This window comes from Squalius cephalus (genome assembly GCF_949319135.1).
Source record: "Squalius cephalus genome assembly, chromosome: 11".
NCBI classification, from domain to species: Eukaryota; Metazoa; Chordata; class Actinopteri; order Cypriniformes; family Leuciscidae; genus Squalius; species Squalius cephalus.
The window spans coordinates 21,819,246-21,842,878 of record NC_137132.1 but is presented as its reverse complement, the minus strand read 5'-3'; the positions used below and the strand labels follow the sequence as shown (position 1 = coordinate 21,842,878).

The 23,633-nt window shown below is 36.4% G+C and overlaps 1 protein-coding gene across 1 annotated transcript; it reads left to right on the top strand.

Annotated features, from left to right (window-relative positions):
• Positions 1-211: 211 nt before the first annotated feature.
• hsph1 (heat shock 105/110 protein 1) lies at positions 212-23,441 on the top strand (the record flags this gene model as incomplete). The annotated part of the gene is given in 33 exon segments (XM_079887142.1): positions 212-373; positions 433-494; positions 496-600; positions 940-947; positions 950-996; positions 1,086-1,120; positions 5,101-5,136; positions 5,138-5,168; positions 5,171-5,208; positions 5,210-5,301; positions 5,607-5,702; positions 5,785-5,883; positions 5,886-5,914; positions 6,000-6,128; positions 6,132-6,230; positions 6,233-6,249; positions 10,751-10,906; positions 11,819-11,891; positions 12,688-12,794; positions 12,904-12,998; positions 13,120-13,253; positions 13,257-13,313; positions 17,100-17,381; positions 18,458-18,503; positions 18,506-18,582; positions 18,908-18,923; positions 18,926-19,016; positions 19,387-19,452; positions 19,454-19,493; positions 22,066-22,092; positions 22,095-22,226; positions 22,610-22,738; positions 22,740-23,441. Coding segments are annotated over 33 exon segments (2,640 nt in total). The 3' UTR covers positions 22,767-23,441.
• Positions 23,442-23,633: the final 192 nt, after the last annotated feature.

Here is a 23,633-nt window from a genome sequence, read left to right as displayed (position 1 = left end):
ACACCGATCTAATCTAATCTGGCTATAAACACATATTTAATAGTCAAGAGAGTCATGACTATCAGTATCACCTCCACTAACATGTATGCAGTCTTTTTCACGCTATGTGAACTGACCGATTGAACAAATTATGTAGATAACATCCAGCCGTACCGCTCTGTAACATTAAAATAACGACAAGAAATCAATAGATGTGTGCTATATTTAGCTGATGCGCAGAACACTCTCTCACGGTTACCAGTTACCACAGCAACCCTTCGGACGCTCCGTGTTGAGTTCTGCGCCGAAAGCTCTGGAAATGTCAATGCAATCTGCGCGGACTGGACCGAGCTGCGCCGCTGCTGCTGCTGCTGTGTTTGGAAGTTTCTGGAAAGTTCGCCGAAAAGAGATGCAGTTTTGGATTACCAACATTGACTGGACTGACAAGCACAGGCGGGTTTGTTCGTTTGTTTATCTGATCTTAACACCGCTAGCGTACCGAGGAAGGTCCAGGATGGCTGTCGTGGGCTTTGATGTGGGATTTCAAAACTGCTGTATAGCTGTGGTCAAAAGCGGGGGCATCGAGACCGAATCCAATGAATTTTCAGACAGATGCAGGCCGTAAGTGGATGCTGATTCTGTGCTTGCTGAATGCATAAAAATACACAGAGCTTGCGTTGCATGAATCATCAGTGTATCAGATGAATGTTGACTACTCTACATTTGGTATCCACCCGGGCTGAAAGACTAACGTTACTAGTCAAGCAGCATAAGTCAAACTTTAGGATCTAAAGTCTAATTGATAAGGTGTTGTTGTTGTCTTAATAAAAATAAATAACAAAATATCAGAACTCATGGTTCCTCATATCATATACCTGTCAATGTCAAACATCTGAAACCTGTATTATCTGTCAATTTGGGCCCCTCAGAATTGAATATGCCTTAACCTTTTTCTTTTAGCTGTTGTATCATTTTAGTTCAAAGAACAGGACCATTGGTAATGCTGCAAGAAACCAGGTAGGCATCCCTGTTCTCATCTGATGATTATGAATTGAAAATGATCTAGCGTGATGTAACACCATTAGTCTTTTTTTCACTTGTTCTAGATGATAACCAATCCTGCAAGCACTGTCTCTCATGAGTCTCAATGGACCTCATGGCAGATTATTTCAGGATCATGTTGTTACGGTGGCTGAGAGAGCTCAATGCGCTGCAACTGAAGAAAACACATGCAAATAGAAGAACACCCGCGAATTAAGAAAACATCTTCAGTTTCACAACACATGTGTGCTCCAAATACTCACAACACAACCCAAATACAGAAATGCGCTGCAAAAGTTCACAACACAACCCAAAACGCGTTGCAAAAGTTCACAACACAACCAAATACAGAAACGCGCCGCAAAAGTTCACAACACAACCAAATACTAGCCTGGTTAAAACCAGACCATTCTCAGTAGTAACTGAGTTATGGTCTGGCAAAGCTCCATAGACAAATCATTTCCAAAGGGGCGTCACCAACGGACGTTGCTCAAATGCCTCTGGGCGCAGTTGGATAGACCTAAAACTAATCAGAGCGATCGGCATCGTGTAAAGCCATAAGCTGCGTCCCAATTCGTCTAAGTTACACTACGCCATAAAAGTATGTACTCTTTTTGTGAAGAAAATGTATTTACTTTTGAATGTGTAGCAAAAAAGTAGGCAAGCTTTGGGACATACTACTTCGTCATCTTTATCGGACGGATCTGTCGTGTGCATCCTGTCACGTAAACTGCCCTGTCAATCATCGTGTCACAGTTAAAATCCTCTATTAAATCTAATTTAATTTCCTACCGTTTCGGAGAGAAATGTAGTAGCACGTTCATCTGCCAGTGGGTCTTTCATGGAGACTGTCCTCATGTGTTTGCAATTTGAATATAATAATGCATTTAAAAGTTGAACGGACGTCGCTCAAATGCCTCTGGGCGCAATTGGATAGACCAAAAACCAATCAGAGCGATCGTCATTGTGTAAAGCCCGCCTCAACGTTTCTGATTGGTGCCGCGATTTCTAGGCCATGGAAATCTGAATTTGCCGGAAGTTGTCTGGGTTTTCCCAGGCTAACCAAATACAGAAACGTGCTGCAAATAACACAGACCACAACGGAAATGTTTCCAGGGGACCCTAATAAGTGACGAAACCGGCTGGGACGTGCTTGGCCCTGTCCCAAATGGCGCACTTCATGTGGACTTTCGGTCTCGTGGACTTAAAGGCACACTGTGTAGCTTTTCAACCTTCATAATATATTTCCAAGACCCTTGTGATGGTACATCGACTTACAATAGGTTGAATGACACGTCTGCCATAGCCTGACGGGGTCTGTATCGCTTTTACTGGCACTATGTAACTTCGGGGTTCGGGTAGTAACCCGAGCACAAAAAGAACTACAAAATTCGACTGCTTTACGGCATACGTCACTTCCCCCACCACTTCCTCAAATTTGGACGTGAGAGGCCAACCAGCGTTTGTTTTCGGCTTTCGTGCGTATGTTTTTGTCATGGGGGCTGTTTACACCTGGCCACTTCATGCGTTTTCTCAGATCGGATAGCTATCTGATCGTGAAAAGACCAGGTGTAAATGCCCTCCGAAATGTATTCAAGATGGATTTGAATCCGATCGCTCAAACCACTTCAGGAGGTGGTCTGGGCCGCATTCCAGACGAAACTGGACAAGTGTAAATGCATCTGGTTGTTGAAACCACATATGTAAATTGTACTCCTCCCAAAAAAACAAAAAAAAAACGTGTGAGAGCATGTTATAGGCTATATGTTATAGCCAGATATGACGACGCTACTGGAACACGCATCACCGCAGATGAGCAACTGAGCATATTCATCAAGCCAACGTGCAAACTATCGCAAATCAACGTGAAAGTAAGTCACAGACGCTTAACACACAATCATCATCATTAAAAGTAAAGAAATGAAATGATCTTACCAGGGCTGTTACTGCTCTCTCTTATTGCGGTCTTTGATTTGGAAATTTTAGCTGATGATCAATAAAACGCAGCTCATATCTGTTGCTTTCGGTGACGTGCACTCCATTAAATCTGCATATAGCGCGGGAATTGAAAATCGGATTTAAATCCGTTTCCCAAAAACACATTTATGTGACCAGGTGTAAATGGAATCGTAGCTATGCGATCTGAGAAAAGGCATGAAGTGGCCAGTAAATAAATATCTTATTTGTAAACTTGTTTTTACGACAGTGCAAGTATTCCACAGCGACTCTAGGGGTCGCTGTTTGACAAAAACACAATTCCTACACAGTGTGCCTTTAAATTGCGCGTGCTCGCCGAGTCTACGAGTCCGTAGGCCGTCCCATTCAGCATTTTAATGCACTGAAGTGTGCTCAGCAGCGCCCCCTTTGTACCCTTGAAGCGGTCTTCCGCGAAGCCCGCATAGATGCAGGCTCCACACACTTTAACTACCCAGGAATCCTTGCGAAAGGCCAATCAGACAACGGATGGGAGGAGATTTCGCTCACGGATAATTGTTGACATGGCTGAGAAGAACATATTACGGTTTTTATGACCTAGATGTACATTTTACCAGTTTACCTACAGTTTATACAAACATAATGGTCATCGACCACCAGTGGTTGATGTCTCAAACATAATAATAGTGCGTTGAATAATACAATCACATTATGATTCATTAAATAAATAGAACCAAATGTCAGGGCTTTACAAGTTACATGTTTACATGTAAACATAGTATGAATGTTGAAACCTGTAAATTCATCTGAAACTCATGCACATTTTCATTATGTGTTAAAATTGTAATCTTAGTTCAAATGGAACATTATGTATTATTATGTACAACTGTTTACATCATTTAAATAAGCATGATGTATATTGTCTAATGCCCAGGTGGCATACACAATATCAAAATACAGAACTGTAAAAGCAGGCTGTGTAGTTGACATGGAGATAAGTCGTCGGAGCGCAAAAATGTGATTTCTCCTGTCCAACAACAACCAGACCGTTATTTCCGGCGGGATGATCGAATCTGTCCCAAAACAATGCGTACCTCTCAATGCGCCCTCGTGGACTTGCGCCAAGGGCCCTATAGGTCTGCACTACATGACGTCACCAAAGTGTGGACTCTGAGGAAGTCCACAAGTCCTGAGTGTGCCATTTGGGACAGGGCCCTTATTGCTCGTGAGCATCTCTATGCCCTACTCCCTTCGAAGGGTAGACGGCAGAGCCGGACTTTGGAGGGAGTACGGCACTTGTGTGCCATTATATAGCCATTTGGTTGGACCACCCTTGATGAAGGGAGCAACGAAAGACAACGTAATTTCCTCATTATTTTCACCTGGGATGTTCTCATCTATGGTTCCCATGACAACGCAGCACGGTGTCCATCAGCTGAATAGCTGTTCTTAGGACAGAAATATCTTATTAATGCTGTTAACATAACGGTTGCAAATAAATAAATATATATACTGTATATAAATTTTTTTTTTTTTTTTTTACAAAAAAGCTTTTAAAATATGCGTTATATAGCTGTGTGTGAGTGTCTCAACTTTAAAACTTTGGACCCTGCATAACCTATAATTTCTTATGAAACTCTTCTTTATGAAAATTTAAACATAACGTGACAATATTTGTACAATGGAACTGATGTATAGATTAATATCTTTCACTCATGTTCTTTTTCTCTCTCTTTTTATTTATTTATTTTAGTTTTCAGCTCATTGTTCTTTTCTCTTTTGTATTCTGATGACATTGAACATATTGTTAATACATTTTGTATATTGTATACAATTTTGTATGTCATAAACATGTAATCTCTGTATGTTTTGTAAAAAAATAAAAAAATAAAAAATAAAGTAGACTTTTGAGCTATAAGCACGTCCCAGCCGGGTTTGTCACTTATTGGGGTCCCCTGGAAACATTTCCGTGGTCTGTGCTATTTGCAGCGCTTTTCTGTAATTGGTAGTGATGTGAACTTTTGCAGCGCATTTCTGTATTTGGGTTGTGTTGTGAGTATTTGGAGCACACGTGTGTTGTGAAACTGGTGAAGATGTTTTCTTAATTTGCGGGTGGTTTTTTCTATTTGCATTTGTTTTCTTCAGTTGCAGAGCGTTGAGCTCTCTCGGCCACCGTATGTTGTGCAGAGAAGGCTAGTTTACCATATGAACTGGTCTGGTACCACTAAATGATGGGAAGGTTAGAGTCAAGGACAGGTAAAGTCACAGCTATGTTGCTGACCAAAATGAAAGACATGGCAGAGGCAAATCTGCAGAAGAAAGTGGTGGAGTGTGTCATCTCTATACGTGTTTGCACTGGAGCCTTGTGAAAATATATATATTTTTTGATATTTAATAGATACCAGAGGCATGTACCAGAAATAGAGGTTTTAGTTCATTAGAAATTCTCCCACATGATAATATATTATAGTAATTTATAGGCTTGTCATCATGATAAATTAAAGAGAAGGCCTTGCTTCGCTTTCATACAGCAGGAAATTTTAACTAGGCCTTTTTTAATTTGTATGTAAATCACTAATGTGCAAGCCACCAATCCAATGGTTTGTTTGTTTGTGTTATTTCTTTGGCCATACAAATGATTTCGCATGATCCCTCATTCTTCACTGATTCAGAAAGGAGGTCGGTTCTGGATGCTGCCAAGATTGCTGGCTTGAACTGCCTAAAGCTAATGAATGACAACACTGCAGGTATCCTTTGAATTAATGAAACTCACTACAACTGCCTTTGCCTCGTCTAAAGCAATGTCCACAGTATCATTTATCATTCCAGTGGCTTTAAACTACGGCATATATAAGGAAGATCTTCCAGGCTGCGATGAGAATCCAAAGATTGTGGCGTTTATGGACATGGGCCACTCATTCCTCCAGGTCTCTGTGCATTCAACAAAGGCAAACTTAAGGTGAGTCTCAGTCAAAGTAAGACGCCTGTGTAGATTACCAACTTTGCATTTTCACACTCATCAGTGCATGCTCTGTTCTTTGGTGGTGCTGTCTACTGCCTTTGATCCTTATTTGGGAGGGAAAGACTTTGATCAGAGGCTGGTGGAATATTTCTGTGCTGGATTTAAGTCCAGGTACAAGATGGATGTAAAGTCCAAGGCTCAAGCTTTGTTGTGACTGACACAAAAGTGCCAGAAACTCAAGAAACTGATGAGCAGCAACTCTACGGACATTTCCCTCAACATCAAGTGCTTTATGGATAATAAAGACGTAGCCTATGTGGGAAAATGAACAGGTACGTGACTGTTTAGTATTACTTAGAGCGCAGAACTTTTTTGGGGTGCACAGTATATCTGTTCCATTTAGTTTATTGTCCAAAATTACACTCAAAAAACTCAACTAGCCACTTGCTTGATTTGCTAAATAAAAATATGTATGATTAATAAGAATATAACGAGTTTACTTGTGTTAAATGATTCATTCTTGTTAGTTGGAACTAAATTAAGAAATAATTGAATGAAATAGATCTGCACTTGTTGATTCAATGAGATTGAGGCGCTTCATATCAACAATTCTCTCTGGTGAGTCACACTGCGCATGCTCAGTACTGCGGCGGGAAGTTCGGGGACACGCGGCCGGGCTCAAATGTACTGTGGAGAAGGCTGAAATTCCTGACGTTTTGTGAGCGGTCTAACGTTAATCGTTCTGCATCCTTGATATTGAGGGTAAGTACCTGATATATGTACCTATTTGTAATTATTACTGTGGGATAAAACTAAGTTATTAGACACTGTTGCGATGTTTCTAAGCAGGCCTATTTTCCCAGACTTGAAGCACATGTGTTGGTTCAATTCTGTGTCTTTGTCGATACGAGTTTCACCTTAACGTTAAATGGGAATATCATGGCAACTCTAGCAATTTTTTCGCTGATTTTCAGCAAATATAACTCTACCCCAACAATGGGAGGGTAAAACAGGAGATAAATTGAATGCAGACGTCAGAGTCGAAAACATCATACACCCGTTTTTTCCCCGTTTTTTTTTCTGTTTGTAAGTTAATGTAACGTTAGCTAACGTTAACGTTAGCGTAATGTGCCATTTTTATGTTGGCCTGGCCTTCATGTATGTATATCAGCAAAATATTAATTTAAACGTTCTGTATCTAGCCATTTCTGTCTTTTCAAACATGTTACTTAATGCTACCCAGCTTATTGATTACAGTGTGCAAAAATTGTCAAGTAAAATCTATGATGCAGTCGACCATATTTGAAGTGTCCTAATAAATGGCAGTTAAAGTTATGATTGAATAGGTATACATGTTTTATTTATGGAATATACTTATTAATATAAGTAAAACTTTATATTTAGTAACAGCAGCCAGTAGTGGTATTTTCTTTGGCCCATTTTTTGAAGTCAGTCTTATACACTTTTTTTCTTTACTTTTTTTACAGCGAAAATTATTCTTTTCTTCATACAAAAGATGAAATACATCACAATATAAAGCTGTCCCCATGCTCTTCTGGTGTGAACCTCACCTTAATTACATGTAAGTAGTTTTTCTTAACACTCACATATAATGTATAACTAACTATCCTTGATTACTGACCTTTCCTTTTCTTTCTCTTTCAGTGACGTTTATGTGGCAGTGCAGGCAGTGTGTTACAAAGGAGAGTTGTAGGTACAAATTGCTTAAGCATTATAAACTACACCATTGTTTTGGAAACGACAATCATTATGTTTGTGTATATTTAAATTGTGTATATTTAATAGTCATTCTCAATGCATTTTCTTCCCAAAGAGTACTCTTAAGCTGTGCCGCCACTGAAGTTTGAGTTAATCTTGTCCCCACCCCACAGAATGACACTATACATACCCGAAGAGCCTGTGTCATCAAGTCTCTGTGCACCTACTTGAATGAAGACCCTGAAAAACTAGTGAAGGCATATTTGGTGAGTTGATAAGAAAATACAGTTTTAAAAGCCCATTGAATCTGTACTTGGGCCGTGTTTTCCCCTATTTGCTACAACAAACATGTGACTTGAGAGAACACTTAACTTTGTCAAATAACTGAGCTGGACAAATTGTTTATTTATAGGAAACTGATGGTACACAGTTCATATGTGAATTGGTTGATGCACGAAAACAAATATTTTTTTATTCAAATCGGTTGAGCTCTCAAGGGGCCTAATTTGCATTTAAAAAAAATGGCATCAGAAACTGTACATGTATGCTTTTGTTTTATTGCAGTGCATTATATTCCAAAGTGGTTCTAATGTTTTAGCCACCTAATTTATTTTAAATATGGTGGCCAAATAAATTATTACAATCTTATAATATAATGCACCACATTATACTCCAGCACCCACTGTGACCTCAATAATAAACAGTAGAATTATCACCTTTCTGACAGTTTCATCTTAAAAACTGAATAATTATAACCTTGTAAATGTAGGATTCACAGCAGAGCTCCTGTATTGGATTGAAGTTTACTTTACAGGTTTACCTAATAAAGTGGCCAGTGAGTGTTTAAGTGTGCATTTCTTGTAATAAATATTTGAGCTAATTTTTGCTTGTGCTCTTATCCCACAGGATTCAGAATTTGAGTCACAAAGTACCATGGAGCAAACTGTGATAGGAGTGTATGTCATACTGAAGGAGGGAGCGCTGCCTAACGATGACCCAGCAGACATTGGTGTCCTTGAAGGTGTGGAAGTGCTCAGTGACTTGAATAGTCAGGCTTGTGCTCTGTTATTTGGACTGATATACTGTTTGAACCTGAGTTACCCACCAGAGCTCAAATGCACTTTTGAAGTCTTGCAGAAGATCTTTCTAAATCTAAATGGACAGATGTTATCATCCAAGGCACAGTTCCTCAAAAACAAGCTTTTGGAGTAAGTGAGCTTGAAAAAGATGGACTGAGACTACAACAGTGTTTTACCAAAGGGACAACTGACTGGAGCAGTTGTTACACACTTGCTATAAATTCATGTTTGTTCAAATTTTACTTTTTTTGTGTGTGTGTGTCAAGGCCAAGGTTTACACTTACAAATTCCCAAAATGGGTATTATTAAAATGGCTTAATTTTTAAGATGTGAAGGAACATAAGCTACACTGGTAATTTAGAATTATCAAAATAATTTTCATGTGATTTCATCACAGCAAGCTGCTGTAAGGTTTTTATTTTTTTTAAGGTATGTATTTATTTATTTTTATGTTTTATATATACACCAGTATTTCATCAGACAATCTTTTTTTATTATTATTTTACAGCTCAAATTGTTACTCACAATTGTTTGTTAAATTCATGTTTATTTTCAAATGTAACATTTTTCTGTATCAGGCCATGGTTTACCTTACAAATTCCCAAAAAGGAAAGTGTTAAAATTGCTTAATTTTTAGAAGTGTTAAGAAAAAAGGGGCGTTAAAGTCCTGCAAGCGTTGCTTGGGGATCAGTTTTCTCAAGAGCCAAGATTTTGTTAGCTAAATGTTTCTTATATATCATGTTACAAACACTCAGATGAATGGGATACTTAAAGTGAAGAAAGCAGTTCAGACTTAACTGGTGCATGTTAAAGCCCAATTAAAAAAAAATTTTTTTTTAATTGTTTGCATGTTTTCTGTGTTTTTTTTGTACACTCAAAGTAATCTCACTAAATTAACTAAGAATGAACATGTAACTCAAAAAAGATTAAAATGAGTTTAATGGAAATGTTAATATCATGTTTAACCAACACATCTATTTTGTGTTCAAATAATATGATAAAGGTTGGTTGACTTAACTTGGTTTGTTTAGATGGAATATAGGTGGCATGATAAAATCATGTTCATCCAATGAATTTTTTTTTTGAGTGTAGAGATGGTTTTTTTTCATTGTTATTGGTCGATATTGATGTTTAATTGTATATGCTCATTGTCCTAAATTTTTATATTTACATTTCCTCACTCCTCCTACACTAATAATTTATTAACACTTTATATGTAGTCTTTATCAAAGTTCAGAATGAACATTCATTTTTTCATACTGTACATAACGTTGTGATGCTTAAATTCACTTGGAACATATTGATTTTTGTTGTTGTTAGTTTTTAGTGTTTTATTTGTAATTTATTTAATATAGTGTAGAATTTTAATATCAGCTATTTATTGGTTACCAGGGATAACCTGGACATATTTATCAGCTTATCTGTATCAGAATGAATTTTTAAATGTAATCTTTATCAGATTTCAAAATAAATTGTACTGTACATTATGATGTTGTGATGCTTAAATTTACTTTTAGCATTTTGAATGATTCATTTTATTTTTACTTATTTAAACAAAATAGTATAGAATCTTAATAGCGGCTGTTCATCAGTTATCAGGCATAATATACAAATCATAAAATATTTATCTGCATATTGGTACCTTTACTTTGAAAGTACATTCATAATGATTCTATTATTTAATAAATAATCAAATACTTCATGTTCTTCACTATCAAATAAGATTCATGTTATATTGGGAGTAGTCTTATCTGCTTAAGTGACACAGGCTTGTATTCTAATAGTAGGCAATTTGATGCAAGTTTTAAGTGACTATGGTTTTCCCAACCCCCTAATTCTGTAATTTAAGAGTCCCCCGCTTGTGTTTTGTAACATGCTTAAATTCACATCTTAATCTGTTTACACAAGTCATATTTAACTGTCCCTATTTGTTACTAAATGCATGTCTACAAAGCACAAATAATGTTATTGCAGAACTGCAATTGGGCTTCAATGGAGAAGCCAAGAGAAGTAAATGCCTTCCTCTTCCACACAGGGCCAAATTTGAGGAGTTGTGTGCTGACTTGATCGAGAGAATGGTGGTTCCTTTGATGGCGGCTCTAGAACAGGCTCAAGTGCGGCTTCAGGACATCAGTTCTGTGGAGATTGTAGGAGGAGCCACACAGATCCCTGCTGTAAAGGCCCAGGGGCCGTATTCACAAAGCATTTTATCTTACCACTAGGAGTACTCCTAAATCGCACTAAAATATTTTAGCTAGGAGTTTTCTCTTAAAAGTTATTCACAACACCTTTCAGACCTACTCTTAGTAAAGAAAAATGACAACTCCTAAACTAAGAGTGAGTCTTCGTTGCTATGGATGACGTCATTACTCATGCATGAGCTTGACTGAAGTGACCACCTTGATTGGCTGATGATTGTAACGCGGGAATGATTCCAAACACCTCCCCTACGATGATGAGTGACAGGTGACAGGTCTGAGAATGCGTGCGCTACACAAGTAGTGCGAAGGACGGAAGATGATGAATAACTTAATAAATAGCCTACATGAATAAAGAGTAAGGCAAAACAAATAGCCTAGTAGCCTAATGAAACATATGGATTGATGCAATATCTTTGCAACATTATTGAATTAATCTGTCACTATATGCCTCTGCCTACGTTTGCAAAGAGAAGAACATTTTAATCTAATTAACAATGATACGTTACAATTAGTTTACATGCAATGAGTAGCCTAGTTGGTTGTTGTTGGTGGCGTTATTGCATCCCTAGTTATGCCTACAATGCAAAATTGTTCCCTCGCGATTGGAAGTTCCTGTAGCCGCCGCATACGCATTTCAAAACATCGCAACGTGAAATGCCACCAAAAGCGGTTTGTGAATAGGTCTTAGTGAGTTAGGAGTCCTCTCGACTTCTTTTAAGCTGTCCCAGACTTAGGTGCTACTTTTAGGGCTAAAATGCTTCGTGAATTACTCTTAGTGAAAAAAATTAGGAGTCCTAAAGTTAGGAGTGACACGCCCATTATTTTTAGGAGTTGCTCCTAAATTCACCAATTAGGAGCTACTTTTAGCCTTAAAATTCTTTGTGAATACGGCCCCAGATCAGTAAGTTCTTCAAGAGGGATGTGAGCACTACTTTAAATGCAGATGAAGCAGTGGCCAGAGGCTGTGCATTACACGTACAGTAAGTGGGTTTTATAATACGTAACAGATAGCATAATGTGGTTCATCTAAAGCTGAAGCACATACTATTATGTTAAAATGCTATCTCCTTGCCTAGTTGAATATGCAGAGACAACTACAAGTTTTTTATAATTTGATGCTAGTAGCGCAGAGATTGCACACTTCAGCTTTAAGAACCAGAAATTCTTTAAAAGTAGATAAATATGAATCCTAAAATGGAATCAGTTTAGAAAAACAGCCAGAGTGTTGTACATTACCATTAATGTTGGCATCAGTAAGATTTTTTTTTTTTTTTTGTCTCTTATTCTCACTAAATATGAATTTATTTGATCACAATTTACTATAAAAAATCGTTTTGTTTTAATACTGTAAATTACTATTTTAATTCATTCCTGTGATGGCAAAGCTGAATTTGCAGCATCATTCAGTGACATGATCCTTCAGAAATCATTGTAATAGGCTGATTTCAAGAAATATTTCTTATTCTTATCAACTTTAAAAAAAAAACTGATGTGTGGCTTTTTGTATGGAAACCGTGATTTATTTTTTAAGGATTGTTTGGTGAAAAGAAAGTTCAAAACAACAGCATTTATTTCAAATAAGAAGATTTTGTAAAATTGTAATTTCTTTAATAACAAATCTTACTGACCCTAAACTTTTGAACAGTAGTGTGTTTTGAGGCATGTTGCACAGTATATTTCATACAGAATTTGAAATGAGTGTGAATCTATACAAAAATAATGATACTGATGGAATGAAAAGTTAATCTGTTGTATAATGATTTTTCCAGAGTGCGCCATGTTCTCTCCTGCATTCAGAGTGTGCGAGTTCTCCATCACAGATGTAATCCCATTCCCTGTTTCTCTTTCCTGGACAAGTGAAGCAGATGAAGGCAAATCGTAAGCCTCTCAGTTAACTACCTCACTTATCAGAACCAAGCATATTGTTTTCATAAGCTGTACTGTGCATCTCATATACTAACCTTGCGTTATTTGTCATATTTGGCAGGAATCATCCTTGTCCATCAACCAAAATGATTAAGTTTTACAGGAACAAGCCTTTGATTCTGCAAGCTTTTCTGCCCTCTCCTGAGGCGAAGATTGGTGAGAATCAAAAGGTTTGGCCTTCAGGCCATAATAGTGTTTATATTGCAGCATACAGATGAAACTGAAATCATATTTTGAAAGTGAATTAATGCTATGCATGTGTGCAATGCTTCCACAGGTGAATATAAAGTGCAGAACATTCAACCTCAGGAGAATGGAGAAAAGGCAAAAGTAAAAGTTCAAGTAAACACCAGTGGTATAGTCAGTGTGAGCTCAGCTACTATGGTCCTGAGGATCAGCTCAGACAAATCTTAAACCACAGAAATAGATGAGATTTGCGGTCATGGTGGCTCTGATGATATTGAAATAGAGGTGGGTACCACATTGGGCTTGTGTTCCATAACCATGGGTAACAGCAAAAGCTAAATGGATTTGAAATTTAATACTTGTCATCTTTTTGTTATAGATATTTTTTACTTTCTCAGATGTTATTCAATAATTGAAGTGATAGTTTACCCGACATTTATTCAGCCTGGTGTTGTTTTTCACCAAACCCTATCGTATACCTCAGAACACTTGAAATATATGACATTAGAGCAACACCAGGGTGAATAAATGACTACTTAATTTTCATATTAGAGTAAACATTCCCTTTAACAAGGGGATGTTGTATAATATATTCATTTTTTTAAGGTAAAATTGATGTACAAGCTAATGTCAAGAAAAACAGTCAATAGTGCTTAGTTTTACACACATTCATACCGAATTTGAAAAATATATATTTTTTAATATTAATAATTACTGCTAAATAAGCACTGTCACGGAGTCACTCACACCATCCACTCAGCCATCAGCACCAGATCCGCCCACTTGTTCATCATCACCGGAATTCTAATCACCTGCACCTGTTCACCCTCATCAGCCTCACTATATCAAGCCTACACTCCTGGTCTTGTCACACATTACACAGACTCTTTCTGCTCTCACCAGAGATTACCAGCATTCTAGTTCTTCATCTTCATCAGTCTGCAGACTTTGGATCCTCATTACCTCCCTGTGTCTTTGTTCCTTGATCTACATCAGGGGTGACCAACCCTGCTCCTGCTGATCGACTGTCCTGCACAGTTCATCTCCAACCCTAATCAAACACACCTGAAGCAACCAAGTAACGTCTTCAGGATCGCTTGAAAATTAAAGACAGGTGTGTTTGATTAGGGTTGGAGATGAACTGTGCAGGACAGTCGATCGGCAGGAGCAGGGTTGGGCACCCCTGATCTACATTATCAACCTCACTTCCTTCATCTTCATTTGCATTACAGTCAGCTAAGTGCTGTGTGTCATCTAGTAATACCATCCTTCACCTGTTGTGTTGTTTTGCTCCCGCTCTGTCAATAAACTGTTTATTTTGCATCCACCGTCTGTTCCCTTCTGTGTCGTGACACACTATAACAAGCACTCAAGAGCTCCAAATTCAATGTATTGTTGCAAACCATGTTTTTGTTACAGATACTTTTCTTTCTCAGATGTTATTCAATTACAAACAAGAGGATGTTATAAAATGTATTCTATTGATGGTTTTTCTTTTTTGTAAAAATGGTTGTACATGTCAAGACAAAGTCACTAGAGCTTAGTTTTATACACAATCATACCTAATTTTTAAAATATAAAGACTGATATAAAAGTACTATAGTGAATTTTGAGCTGTTGTGTCCATAACAATATTTGAAGGCACCTCCTCACTCAACTTTCTACCTGATTAAATATTTTAGAGCTTGGCATAACTAGAAAGATGTATGTTTGTTATAAAAGTAACCAAATAATAAGAAATATATAGATTTTTAGTTGTTTTACCTTGTCATGCTTGTTTTGTCATTTTAAAGTCCCCCTGTGGTGAAAATCAAGTTTTTAAATTTTGTTTATATGTCTATGTGGTGTTTTTAATATGCTTTAAAGTTACACTGTGTAAGAATTTCTCCCATCTAGCGGTGAAATTGTATTTTGCATTCAAACGAATAGTGCTCTCTAGTGCCTCACTTTTTCAAATGCGTGTTGCAATTACAGTAGCCGTTATGTACCAAGAAGCTATGACAACATGTCTTCCAATAGCACTTCATCGAGTTTTCTTTCGGGTGATGAGGTTTGTTATTTCAAACAAACTGCAACTTGACACAACGAAGAAACGAATGTTACAGTATGAATCACATGCATGAAATGCAACCCTTATTACATCAAACACAGCCTATGCTGCTATTCATCAAAGAGCCTGTATAGTTTTTAACTATACATGTTCTACTGTTATGCTGCCTATATAATAAAGTACACAACCAAGCAATGAAAAAAAGCTTGTAATTTAGACCGTAACATTGACTTGCCTGTCGAGAAGAAAGCAGGCAACTTCAGCGTACCTTTCGAAGCCTTTCTCCTTCATTAGCTCTTTCCACCTGGAAAAAGCTATCCCGAGATTAACCCTTGTTTTTTTTAAATCGGCGGTTATGTTTCCTTTTACGCCTCTCACTGATCTCCTTGTCCTTTTCAGCTGGTTTCAGTCACGTGATGCTGGCTCTGAACGAAAACGCGTTGAGGTAGCCTAGTGCTTTTTGTCCCTCTCTGCTATTATAGTTTTTCAAGATGGCGGAACGACATGGAAGCCTCCATGGACTTACCCACCCCATGAAAATAAAGATAATAAATTCTTTGCTTACGAGGATAAGTCTGATCATAGGCAGAGGTAATTTTACACCAATGAGTACATATGAATAAAGAAATTGATTTTAGCTAATAAAATACTTAAACTACACAATGTACCTTTAAGACAAACCATGTCAACACAAATTCACAAGTCAACACCATTGCTGAGTAATTTCTCCTTAAAACTGCAGTGAAAAAAAAAGACAGTCTCAAAAACGCAGTTTGAAATCGACTGTGTTTCTTACGTCACAAACTACCTTGTAACCAATCATGTGGCTTTAGCATATCTTAAACTGTGAAGCAGGGGGGACTCAAGAGAAGCCAGGTTATCCCGGTATATTTTTCTGTTGATATGAAAAATTGTGCGCATTTAGCAGTGTAGGAGATGAATTATGTATATGGTGTTATGATGAACTATATGCCTTTCTCCACTGACGTTCTGAGTAGTTCAAGACATTTCTGATTTTTAGAAGGCATAGGCTACTGAGATGGTGAACAGGAACATGATTTGTGTAAAATTAGCAACATTATAAGCTGTTTGATAATGTAGTCAAGCAAAAGACTATATTAATTAACGCTGTGTGTCCGACGTTGTAGAGAGCGATACATAAAACACATTTAACCATTCTGATACATTGACTTATATAGACGACCCTGTATGAGTGAGTGGAAGCGGGGCTCATTTGCATATTCATGAATCTGTGTATACTTAAGGAAGCAAGAGTGTAGAGTTACATTCAAGCTATTTTAAGGCAGGAATATTTCTTTTTCACAGGAAAAAAATATTTAAATATGTCATTTTGGTGATGAGTTTTAAGGGATAAAATTGATTGATTTAAATCATTTTAAGCCACCTTGAGGCCCCTTTGGAAGTTTGTTGAGGCCCCCTGATTGATTTAAAGGCAAGACTCTAATGTATGTAGCAAACCAGGAAAGTCTCTTCAAGGAATGTAACCACGTACTTTAATTTACTTAAACGTATAAAATACACCATTCTAAAATCCCATTAGAAATTCCAGAGGGAACCCAAGCAAATGAGCCTTCCAGGATGGTCTACAAATTGACATCATGACTGAACAGCTCAAGCTTTAAGTGATGAAATACATACACAGTGGTGGGAATATATTTATATATTTTTTTAATTTACAGTAGCTTAGCTAACATATGTGGTTCTCATAGTTATGATTTATATGATCAATAACATTGACTGATTGGGTTTCTATGAGGGTGGCAGTGAGAGATTGGCTCCTTGTTGTGTGATGCAGTAACATTGTAGTGTAGAAATGTAACTAATGTAACCCTGGTACTGTGATTTCAAGGACAATATACTGGAGCCAAATATTCAGCTCTTGGTAGACAAAGAAAACATGCCAAAAGCAGAATCAAAGAGATGCACTGAGCGTAAGTGAGCTACATCTCTCACTTACTGCTTGGCCAGTACATTTAGCTTTAGACTGTATGTGTATATGAAATGGACATGTTGATGTGTATCTAGTTTATATAAAAAATCGTTATTCACAGCATGTCTTGTTACATATCTTAATATGGACATTTTCTGTCAGTTTGACTGACTGCCACACCATTATGCAAATAGACATTGTCTGTTATTTACAGTTGAATGGAGAAGTAAACAATCACCCCCCTGATGCTAAAAAAGCCAAGATGAAGGTCAAGCATGTTGTTCTGCCTATTGAGGAGATGTTTACCCAACTGTTGCCAAAGGATCGCCTCAGAACTTACATAGAGCAGGAGGTACTGTTGACTAAATGTTTGTTTAATGCCACATGTGTACATCAGTGACTAAAAGTAACTAAGTTCGTTGATACGGGAAGGAGGCGGGAACCAGCAAGCGTAACTTTAATAACAAAATAAACCAAACGAAACTAAGCAATAGCCCCTCACGGACGACTGTCGCATATACACATTATAAAACATCAACGCAAAGTCCCAGCCCTGGTCTTGTCTTGTCTTCCATTGTCGTCGCTCCTTTTATCCTTCCGGATAAAGTTTAAGGATGTTGAAACATTTAAAACAAGTCATTTTAGGAAACAAAATGAGTAAGAAATATTTAAGATTCAGCGCTATTCCTAGGTCGCAAATGGATTTTAAAAAAATAGACAATTTTGGGGGTTAGTGAAAAAAAAAAAAGTTTTTGAAAGAAATCTCTTATTTCTCACCAAGGCTGCATTTATTTGATCAAATATAATCGATGTTGAAAACAGCTGTGCTGCTTAATATTTTTGTAGAAACTGATACGTTTTTTCCGGATTCTTTGAACAAAATTTGAAAAAGTGTTTATTTGAAAACGAAATATTTTGTAATATTATAAATGTATTTACTGTCACTTTTAATTAATGTAATAAGTGTTAATTTATATATATTTAAAAAACTGACGCCATATTTTTGAAAGTTAGTATATAGGTCATGTGATATTTGAAAAGAGGATCACACTAAGCCATTTTGAAATTCATTTTAATTAAAAATTTCAGTCTAATTGTAATGCTAATAATAAAATGCATATAAGCCACATTAAATTGTTTTTAGCCCCCACTGTACATGTAATAGTTTTTAAGTGATGAAAGCAAAACAAATATAGTTCTCTTTATTGTATGAGATTGTTTCAGTAAAGCTCAAAAGATGATTCAAAAGCTGTGATAGATATTTTGTTGGCCTAAGAAGTGTAATTTTGGTATCTTGACAATGTATGAAGCCATAAACATAAATAAAGACATTCTGGTAGATTTTTGAGTATCAAAGCTATTCAAAAATCCATCAGTCATTCTCACCATCTGGCACTCTCTTAAATTCCTCTTCTTTTTTTCTAACAGAGCGAAATGATCCAGCAAGACTGCCAGGAGAAAGAGCGTAACAATGCTAGAACGCAGTTGAAGAGAATGTCTATTACTACAGACACAACCTGGAGGGCCCCTTTCAGACGTTTCTGAATGCTCAAGTAATGTATCTTCCGTGCAGCTTTTCCCAGATAACACGCCATTACCTGTAGAGTGACATGAAATCTATTTAGCTCACAGGAACTGTTATCAACAGATTGTGATTTATTCATAGCGCCCGTTTAATGTTTTCATGTTTCAGAAGCCTGTTCCTGATTGCTGAATCTCTAAAGGGAATTTTCAGCTCATGCATAAATGAAACAAACTTTCATTCAAATTAGTTTGTAGTTCATATGAGCTCTTTGGTGAAATGCAGTTGAATGGACCACAAATGTAAATGCGGCATAAAATACTGCTAAACAAGCGCTGGTTTTTGCTTTTCTCTAGGACCATCAGACATTCTGTGCCTTTTGAATGGCACAGAGAACTGGCTGTATGATGAGGGAGCAGACCTAGATAAGCAGACGTACATTAACAAGCTGGCAGAAATACATGAGTCGTTTGTCCTTTTTGATGAACAAACACATTTGATCATAGGTTAGCCTTTGTGTGCCGTGACAAATTGATTTTGTGTTCTCTCAGAGATAGGCAGACTTGTACACTGCAATAGGTTTAACATTACACTCTGCTTGATATGCGACCACAGTTTTGTGGTTTAATTGACTTGCGCTGTCTTGACAGCTCGCAGCGTTTGCGATGGCATGTGCTTCGCTTAAAGGCAGGGCGAGTCATTTGTGTAGCTTTCAAAATCCTTCTGATGCACTTTAGGAAGAGCACTAATTGGATGCTGTGTACTGCAAACCAAACAAAAGCATTCATGCTTGCAAACAGTGATGTATTAAAGCCTTTTGTTTTATTCGACAAAAACTGGGTTTGCCTGTACAAAACAGATACCAGGAGTCCATAAGGAGACCCAAAATGTTTGAGGAAATGTCAGAGTTATATGACTATTGTGGAGGAATACAAGCATGGAGTAAGTTTTCGCTCTCATTTACTTTGTCATATCTTACATCTTATTTAAAACAATCATGCTCTGCAAGGAACATTATAGCATCGGGAGGCATTATGCTAATTAGTTTTTTTTTTACCTTATAATGGATCCCATGCAGTTATGCAGTCAGATTTCAGTCATCAGTGACATCACTGACTATAAAGAATGTCTGCTTTTACATTTATTCATTTAGCAGATGCTTTTATCCAAAGCACCTTACAAATGAGGGATGCAACAACACCGCACTTCATCCTAAGGAGACTAATATCAGAAATGCTGCAATACTTTTAAGTTTCTAAACTGACTAGAAAAGTACGAGCCAGTGAAACACTAGAGTTTGTAAGTATAGCAAGGCATCAATGGTTGTCTTATAGTTAACACAATATTATAATAAATTCAATAATTTGTCAATAACTAGGGATGCATGATATTTATTTATTTATCATTTAATGCCATATCAGCATCAAAAGCTTTTTCATGGCAAACTCGAAAGTAATACAATTTTAAAATAATCATAATAATATTTCAATTAACTGTATATAATAATTCAAAATTATTTAATAATATTATCTCTACAAAAAAATAAAAATAATACTGATGATAATAATAATAACAGGTATATGAAAATTTTCAATTTGATATTCAATAAAAAATCTAATATTTTCCTAGAGAAACCTTTTTAAAAATGTCAATTATAGCCTACACAATATATTGTTGCCATACCAATTTTAGAGGGTTTTTAAATCATATTTAATACTTATTTCCTCTATTTTTGCCATCATCTAAAGCTCACAGTAAATATTTAAAGAGATATTTTGAAACACTGTTAAATAATCTTTAGCAAATCTCTGTATATTATGTTGTGATGCCTAAATTTACTTGTAGCATTTAAAACTACTGATTTTAGTTATTAATGTTTTAATTAATTTAGACATATTTAGAATATATAGAATTTTAATGTCTTAATTTTAAAATCATTACATCCCTATCAAAAACCGCACTGTTTTTAAGGTGCAGTAAGCAATTTCTGGGAAACAGTAGCCAATCAGCAGTAGGGGGTGTAAACACTCATGATTGGGGAGGTGACAGAGTGAGCAAGAGGAAAGAAGAAAGAGAGATGGCTGAGAGGCATTACAAAAGAGAAAAGGTCAAAGGAATATCTATGGAAAAAGGGGGGGGGGGGGGGGGGTGTTATGATCAGGCAAGAGCTTTAGGACCCGCGTTGATATTAGAAAAGCTTTCCAGTGCTGGAGAGACCTAAGTTGGAAAGCCTGAAAACGGACGCTGAGGCCGCGTTGTTTCTGCTCCATACGTGAGTAACATTGGTTTTGTTATGTTTCACATAACCAAGATATGCTGTTTTTGTAATGTTAGCTATAGTAAAAATGCAGTTTTGAGTGTCATTTTTTGTCTTTATTTTTCGTGAAGCATTATTTTGCTTCCCTTTATCAATGATAAAGGGACAAGCACTCTTGCATTGCGTGTCTGTCCATTTGGGGGCGGAGCAATGAATGGAGGGGCGTGTCTGTTTGGATTGATTTCATATATCAACAGTGCTTCTCAGAAATCGCTTACTGCACCTTTAACCCACCTTAAAATATAAGGTAGTTTTAAAACCAGTTTAACAACTCTTAAGTGCATCAGGATGTTAATTTGCATGCAAATCGTATTAAATTAGATTTTTTTAATTTAAGGCCATAAAAAGTCTTAAAAAGTCTTATTTTTACAAGACATACTTACATTTTAGATGACACTTTGGCTTAGATGTATCTAAATACTTTATCAAATTAAAATTATATATATAGCCTAGCGTTATATGATTTTTATTATTTATTATTTGTGGATTTGCTTGTTCATGTGACAATTTGCGGAATTTACGACATAAATGACTCACTTATTAAGACAGTGACTTGCCTCCACCTACTGACGGTTTTAAATATTGAATAATTAAAAAAAAAAAAAATCTCAAAGCATGTAATTTATGCAATTGAAAATGTATTGTAAATATATTAATGCCACTTCTGATGCCGCTTATGTGTTACCTCTACACTGCAAAGATGGATTTTGCTCATGATGATTTAATTTAATTGGTAACAGCCCTATACTGTGTTATTATTGTAATTGAATTTAATTTGAATGTTAGAATTTGACATAAAAAGCGATGCATACATCTAATAAGTTTAGATGCCCTTATATAGGTAAAATGCCCCCAAAATTAATTTAAGGTGGAAAATATTGCCCCTCAATAAAAAAGTCAATTTCTGTCACTGCTGTGAACTGACCACCGCATAGAATATGAATAATATGAATGGCTTTATAAGTCAGCTGTCTAAACCAGCCATGGTACCAGCACAAAAACACACTCAGCTAAATATCATCTAATTATTGTTATCAATAAAATCTTTAAATCTTTTTTTTTGCACACCTCTAATGTACAGTATTCATTTTTATTTCTTCAGGTCTTAAAAAGGTATTAAAAAGCCTTACATTTGACTTTAAAAAATCTGCAGAAACACTGTGCATTTATTATATATTGCACACTTTTGTCTCCCAGAGTGACAGTTACTGTCATATTGACGCCATATTGACCTTGACAAGGTCAGAGTGTATGTTGAAGATACTCAAGTGTGGATGACAAACATACAGGATTCTCAGAATAAACACACACCTGATGATCCTGCCATACACAGCACTCAGATCCAGGCGAAATTACAGGTGAGGAAAGACTAAACGCATCATGAAAGCATTTCATTGGGGGAGACAGATCTAAGAATAACCTTATATGTAACAAGTATTGATTACTATGTCCGAACAAACACCCACACAGGGGTGGTGTTAGCTGTCTTTTCTCTGTCATCCTTCAACATTCAAAAGGTATTTTAAATTTGTCTTTTACTGAAGCGTTTCATCAGGAATTTCTCACTTTAGTTTTACTTTTACGTTTATTATTTCTTTTTTAATATAGAAGTTATCATAAACAGGACTTCAAAAGTCATAGTGAGCATGTTATTAAATCAGTGAGCATGGTTATTAAACCTAATAATTATATTTGCATTTGTTTGCGATAGTGTTTAACATTTCTTTTTTAAATTCTCCAGGCACTCAACAACAAACCCAAGCCCTGGGTTGATTCTCCTATGGACAACAACATTCAACCAGAGCGGCCACACAACAAGCAAAGTCCAGAAGATGTGACAATGGAATACACTGATTTTGTTCAAAATGAAGCAAAAAAACAACCATGTCAATATTTAGCAGCTATGATATTGGAAATTCAATATAGCTGAATTGCATGTAATATAGTGGTTGCGGGTCATTCAGTCATGCAAACAGAGGTAAATTAAGCTTTTTTGTTTCTTATATTTGATGTTAAGAGGCACATTTGAACCTTGTTTCTTATTTTGATATGATAACTTTTAGTTAATCTTCATGTAGCATCTCTAGTTTGAAATCTTTAAAGCTCCCACTGTTTCTCTCCACAGTTTCAGTCTGGTTTCTAAAATTTTGACTCAGACCATTGGCTGATTATGAATGCAAAAAAAATATGATATTGCTATTTTGGATTAAGAAATGAATAGATGTAGATGTAATAGCAGTTAACAGCAATAGAACAGCAAAAGGAACTGAAACTGCCATTGCCTAGCAGTGACTAAAAGAAAGCTCATGCTGAAACTATGGCACTAAAGTGAAAGCTTGCAATTTCAGAAATTGATGTACAAGGGCTGCTGCTATACGCTTGAGCGTTTCGTTTTATTTTCGCTGTGCAGTCAATAGGATATGTCATGTTAAATTCGCAATTTATTTATAGCGCATACTGACAATCTGTGCAGGTGGAAATGCACCAGCTGTCCTTGTGAAATTTGTTGATACAGTGAATTGTTGTTTGTTCCTTTGTGTTGTACCTGAAACTTTTGCTGAAATCGCAATAAAATAAACACTTCTAAAAAATTATAATCCATGTTTTTCAGCAAATCTCTTATAGGTATAGGTTACCCAAATGTTTTTAATTCAGTCATCATTTACTCAGCCTCATGTAATTCCAAACCTTAATGAATTTTCTCTTTGGAACAAAATATATGATGTAAAATGTTGTTTTGGACCCCATTGACATCCATTGTATGG